Genomic DNA, 6,907 nt, shown 5'->3' on the forward strand with positions numbered 1-6,907 from the left:
CCCTTCCCCTCCCCCTCTGACGTCACCCCCCTCGCCGCGGGTACCCCCCGCCCTCACCAACCCTCGTTGCCCCTGGGTTATAACCGGCCTATATACCTTACTAATATAACAAATGCAAATTTTAACAAATTGGATTCATACAAACGAATCTAGATGCGATGCGGTTACCTGAAACGTGGCTAACTTCAAGCGGGAAGACATTATTGATTACATGCGTATGTATATATGGTATGTAGTCAGCAACTAAACGGTTGCAACACTTTTTTAGTAGGTTCCGAAATGCAGCCTACTTACTAAGCGATTGGTTATTATTTATGGATCCATAAGTAACAACCAATTGCTCGGTGAGTATCTGCTGCATTCCGAGATCCACTGAAAAAATAGATCAACCTTTTAGGCCCAGTTCCACAACTCATGGTTAACTCTTAACTGAGGTTCCAACTTGTTTCTCATCTCTTCCCAATTCTAGAATTGAAAAGAGGCTATGAATAAGTTGAATCTCGATTAACTGTGAGTTGTGGAATTGGGCCTTAGTCGGTAAGTGTACATGTTCATATCTAATTATACTATATTACTACGACTACATTCGGAAACTTCATCCTAGTGTCATTATATATTTGTTTTATGTCTAATAAACGATAAAGATACAATAACGCATTAGGGCAATAACACTACAATGACACATTAGGACAATCGGATGACGTTTCTGATCGTAACCGTACTTACGCAGCTTATATGCAGGGTGTCCCATTTTAAATTGTGCATTAAGATTTCTCGAAAATTATAGTAAATACGGAAAAATGTTTTAAAATTGTATGGTTCGGAGGGGGACATAAGAATGTATCATTGATTTGACCTAGAGTGGCGTCGCCGAGGCCAGGTCAATGTCACAGCGATTTTTTTAAGTGGAATCCCCTATTTTTTGTTACACTTTTTTTGTAGCTTAACTCGAAAGCTTTTCAAAACGTTACAATAACATATTTTTTCATTATGTATTTTTCGAGTTATAAGGCTTGAAAGTTACAGTACATTTGGCATTAGTATTATGCAAGTTGTCCGACCGACGGCTAAAACCTCTTGAATATTGTTCAGAATCATGTCCTAAATACTACCTAAGTAAATTAAATTAATTTCTTCAGAGCTAAGTACGACTTCGCCTAACGTCATCATTCTCATTACCTCATCACTCCGCGCTCGATTCAAGTGCAGCTTGACACAGAACAACGCGCGGGACGATGAGATAAGAGGAAACCGAGTCGAAAATCGGCTGAAATGTGCAACCCGTATAATACGTCGTCTACAATACCTGGAGTAAGAAGTAAGAGTACTCTTTAAATCTGAATCAGTGGATAGTGACTAATTACCCAGTGGTATACTTGGCACTGATAATTAATCAATAAAGTTTAACTAAAAAAGGAAGAATGTTTGAGCATTATATAATTAAAATACTGATATTTACACGTTAATTTCAATCTTCCAATATCCCATATTCATTGAATTTAAGAACTATAATAAGGTTAGTTAGATCACATAATATAAAGATTAGCTAGGTGAGGGATTTCACATTTAATTCACTGATTACTAGTGGCATATTTGGCACTGGTATCAGTGACTATCCACTGATTCAGATTTAGAGAGTAAGAAACTCACCAATCACAGTTGAATGTGAGAAGAATAATCGACTGTGATTAGTCAATTCCGTACTTTTACTTACTCTGTGCGTTGTAGACGACGCATTATATACAATGTAAAATCTGTCGTACTCACTTTATTCATTCCACCTCGCCGTGCCTAATTTGACCGTGCCTGCGATCTCTCTCGCGCCGTCGGGTATTTCCAGCATGTCTCTTGCGACGACGTCGTCGCCCGCGCTGGTGGCATCATTGTCCGCGCTGACGGTCGCGTCGTCCTTGGCACCGGTGACGGCGTCGTCGCTTCCGCTAATGACGACGTCGTTGTTTGAGCTACTGACGTCGCCGCTGGTCTTGTAGAGGTCGCTAAAACCTGACGCGACGACGTCAGTAGCAGCTCCTTGGCACTTTCCTTGTCACCACCTTCTCAGGAACAATCTTTGTGTGGCGCGCGTGCCTTCTTCACTTTTATCTGAAATGAATATAAATATAAATATATTTCAAAAATTATGTTATTAATCAATTATGGCTGCGGTCCGTTTTTTACTGCGAGGATTGAAAATCTGTAGTTGATGTTACGTATATTACAGATTTTCCACTCGCAATGAACAACGGAATGCAGCTTACAATTTTCTTCCAACGGATATATTATTAAAATTTACATACCGTCTTCATTACAGTGTGTAAATTCTAATTGCATATTCGTCGATTATAAAAGTTCAATATTTATATTACAGTCGTTAAGAGTTACAGAATAGGCTTCTAAAATTGTTATAACAAATTAGTCAAATGTACGTTACTTACATTTTCGTGTGGATTTGTTCTTCATCTCGCCAACTGCTAGTGCCACTACCACGTCTCACGAACGAATGATGACTGCGATGTCTGGACCTTGTGCTCCGTACTGAGCTGAGAGTCGAAACTGTTCTGTTGCATTTCAATTGTTTAAACCAAATGAAAATCGACTGTGCGGCGCGCCGCGGCGGTCCGCAACGCGACGGTTCGCTCCTTACCCTCCACACAATGAAATCTGTCTACATGCATAGGGCAGCATGATAGTCATGTATATACGTGTGCGCTCAGTATCTGGCTATATTCTTGATCTGAGTGTAAGACGGCTCGACGTGAATGTCGTTTTCTCATGCACTGTCAATGACATATATGTTTATGTGTGGCGATTATATATACATACAAGGTGTCCTGCAACTAGCACATTATCTTCTAGAACGTGTATCTAAGATAATTAGAAGTCGAAAATCCTACAAAAATGTCGACGGGCTATAATACTATTTAAATTAATAAAGTAAAATTAACAAATAAAATTATATTGGTGTCATCCTCTCTCTCTCGTCATAATTATATTAAATATAATAAAGGGCATGTAAGAGTCTAAATTACTAATTTTATGTTGAGAAACATAGAGTATATTACATAATAGAAATCATTATATTCTAATTGTTACGAGATAATCTCCTTTATACTTTCGCGCTATCTATTAGCGGTAATATTATCGACCTCGTATCATTTACCACATTATCGATGTATTACTAACGACATCTACGTATTGTAATTTTTTATTCTATAAGTTGTCAGCACTGTTACGCGCGCTTCACTTCTATTTCTTTTTTCTTCGCTTTTTTGTTTTTTGTTGTCATCGTGTGCGCATCAGCTCGCTGTGTTCCTTATTTGAAAATATATTATCCGCTTATTTCAAGTCCGTTGTGTTTGTTCCTGATCACCTCACAACACTAATCGATTAAAATTATTACATATTTCTCTCTTTCGATAGGCCCTCTTTACATGTAATAATTTTAATCGATTAGAATATAATGATTTTTATTAATGGGTGCGTTCGCTATTTACGCTCACGCGCTTTAAGCACTTATAAGCATCGCTTATATCGTTCATTTTTCTCATTGTAAGCACTCACGGAAAGGCAGAGAAGCATTTATGACGTCATCTTGTCGTCATAGATACTGCTCATAAACGCTTCGTCCATCGAGGTAGGGCAGCAAAAGCGTGAACGCTTACAAATGCTTATAGTCAAAAGTAAACGCAATAAAAGCGTGGTCTAACCTAAAAATAAAAAATGGCTAGTGAACGTGATATTGCTTCAGTTTCCAATGATATAACGATATCCGTAAATTTAGAAGATGCAGAGACTCAACAAATATACTCAATATTTGTAACTGCTGAAAAAGCAGAACGTTTAAAAACCGGTAAGTTTATTATACAAAGCATATCGATACGTTTTGATGTTTGTCATTCATTTATTTATGTACGAACTGATTGTAAGGCTGACTTATTAGTTCCTTCCTTATTTATTTCTTTGTATTTTTCTATATTTTCAGATCGAGCTTATGCTAACGAGATGCTCAAGACGATTAAATAAGATAAGTTTAATAGGATTGTGAGTTTTTTTTCTATGTTTTATTACTAGCAACAATAGTTAACATCCTTCTCTGAATATCCGTCAACACTAACTTTATTGTCTACATTGCATAAAATATATTAAAAAATGTATTTAAGGAATTTATATTCTAACGAATTTATTTTTATATTATTTTAATGTAGGTAAGGAAAGTTCACCGAATACAATAGTAATCGAGTCAGCAGAAAGTGATGAAAAAACAACAAATGAAGAAGGAGGTGAATAATTCTATTTATAATTTACTTAATGTCTAAATCTGATTTTAAATAAATGTATTTTTGACAGCGTATAAATGGCCACATGAGGCTATTCTTTTATTGATAGAAGAATATCGATTACGACAGAATGACTTTACAAGTGGAAAGATGTCTCAAAAGAAAATATGGCTATTAATTGCAGAAGAGATGCTAAAACATGGTTACCTTGTTACTGGACCACAATGTTTATCAAAATTTTCTGGATTAAAGAGAACATATGAAGCCATCAAGGATCATAATAAAAAATCTGGGAATGGAACAAGAACATGGCCTTATCTTTCTGTAAATTGTTATTTTAAAATCAAAATGCCACATATATATATATATACCTATATATATGTATATATATACATATATATAATATTTTTATGAATATAAACTTTAAATGTTTTTTTTTAGCTTATGGATGATTTACTTGGCACAAAACCATTTATGTCGCCTGTAAGTACTATTTCCACAACCGGCAAAAGGTCACGAGCGGAATCTGAACAGTCAGACTGTAGTCTGACATCCTCCAATGAAGACAAAGAGAACTCAATGCCTAGTACGTTAATAATTTTATCTAAATAAGATTGTCCGATCATAGAGTTACTTCACTATTGACTATAGAGTTATTTTTATTATTTGCAATTGATTTTTTACAATAAGCTTTTACTAATTAATTCAATTAAAGTGTATAAATAATAATCTAATTCTCACTAATATTTTGATGATATTTTTTAAATAGAAAATATTTCTAACATTTTATAATTTTAATTAATAAATTGATTAAGAATTATGAATCCTAAGATTGCAATATTGGAATATTAACTTATAAAAATGTATTAATATTTATCTGTATGCAATAATATGTATTTATTTATGATATTTAGAGAGAAAGGGGCAAATATCTTATACAGTACAAATGATGGAAGATTTAAAAAATGATAGAAGAACTGCAGAAGCAGCTCTGGAAAGAAGACATAATGAAAATAAAGAGCAATAAGTACGTGGCGTACTTATTCAAACCTTTAAAGAAATGATTGATATTTTGAAAGAAAAAAAAAACTTTTACTGTAATCATCTATATTTAATATATTTTATACTAGATTCTATACTTCATATATATTACTATATTATGTACAATACATTATTATTGATACCTGCAATATAACCATATAACACTTATTTCTTAATAATACTCATAATAATTATTATACGTGCAATTATACTTACAAAACGCTTTATTTATGCCAAATATAAATTTTCATTTTAGTTATGTTATATTAATGTAAGTGTAAATATTGCAAAAATAAATTCTTATTTTCTTATTATTAAATTATCACAAATTGTCTTCCGTTTTCTCTGACCTTCCTTATTTCTCCTTTCAGTTACTGTTTCAATGTCACTATTTTCTAAAAAATTTAATTCTTCAATTAAAATATCATTTTGCAGTAGACATATGTTGTGTAAAATACAACAAGCAATAATAAACTCTGGGATTAAATCAGTACGTTGCATGTCCAAAACTGTAAGTAAACTTCGGAATCTCCCCTTGAGAAGAGCAAATGCTTGCTCGATTTTAATTCGAGCGGATGAATGACAAAAATTATAATTTTTTTGTCTATCTGTAAGGTGTCCGTTGTCACGAAACGGTGTCATTAAATGCTCATGAAGAGTGTATGCGGCATCACCCACTAAATGGCTATCATTAGAAAATTTTGTTTCATCTTCTAAATAGTCAGAAACTTCAGATAAGCGAAACACTCTTTGGTCATGAACGGAACCAACATGTCCAGCAAGACAATGAGTGAATAGCAGTTCATGATCACAAATAGCCTATTAATAATAAATAAAAAAATTTAATTATATATAACTAAATTTAAAAAATTAAGAGATTATATATAACGTAAATTATACTTGTAATTGTATACTATGATGTCCCTTTCTGTTGACATAAGATTCAGGATTTATATGTGGTGCTCTAATATTAATATGTGTGCCATCTATGGCTCCTATTATTCCGGGAAAACCACTAGTTGCAGGAAATCTGTTAATAACTGTTTCTGATCTATTACCTTCTGGCCATTTCACAAAAAGAGGAGCAAGTTCAGTGTGACTGCCTTAGTCACTCTTCTTACAGATTTTAATACTGTGGCTTTTGATATATTAAATTTTTCACAAATGGATCTGAAAGAAATCAAATGATTAATTAAAAAAGAATTATATGTACAGAAATTAAATAAATACTTAAAAATAATTTTTAAAATATAAATTACGGACCGATATGAATCTGGAGTTGCCATTTTCCATATTGCAATTAAAAATTGTTTTTCGGGTGATATTTTTTTACGTCCACAGTTTGAAATATTTATTAATGAAGGTCTTATCATATTAAAAATATAATTGAACGATGATCGTTTCATTCTGAAAGGAAAAAGATATAAATGATTTTGCATTTATAGAAATCATATATAGAAAAATGTGTCCTCTATAATAATATATACATATATATAATAAATCATTAGAAATTATTATCTCAAATATCTCGGAAGAAAAGCATTATGTTTATTATTTTTTTAAACATATTTTTAGAATAATGCATTTTT

At 32.9% G+C, this 6,907-nt stretch overlaps 1 protein-coding gene and 1 pseudogene across 1 annotated transcript in view; one reads left to right on the top strand and one right to left on the bottom strand.

Moving 5' to 3' along the window:
• The first annotated feature begins 3,720 nt into the window (after positions 1–3,720).
• Positions 3,721–5,358, top strand: LOC108766611 (uncharacterized; annotated as a pseudogene).
• Positions 5,359–5,618: 260 nt separating this feature from the next.
• Positions 5,619–6,907, bottom strand: part of LOC108766619 (uncharacterized) — a 22,804-nt gene continuing 21,515 nt past the window's right edge. Inside the window, 4 exon segments of the mRNA XM_018516027.1 lie at positions 5,619–6,137; positions 6,219–6,413; positions 6,416–6,488; positions 6,582–6,725. Coding sequence (XP_018371529.1) covers positions 5,619–6,137; positions 6,219–6,413; positions 6,416–6,488; positions 6,582–6,725 — 931 coding nt within the window.

Source organism: Trachymyrmex cornetzi, unplaced genomic scaffold (assembly GCF_001594075.2).
Source record: "Trachymyrmex cornetzi isolate Tcor2-1 unplaced genomic scaffold, Tcor1.1 scaffold1189, whole genome shotgun sequence".
Classification (NCBI taxonomy): domain Eukaryota; kingdom Metazoa; phylum Arthropoda; class Insecta; order Hymenoptera; family Formicidae; genus Trachymyrmex; species Trachymyrmex cornetzi.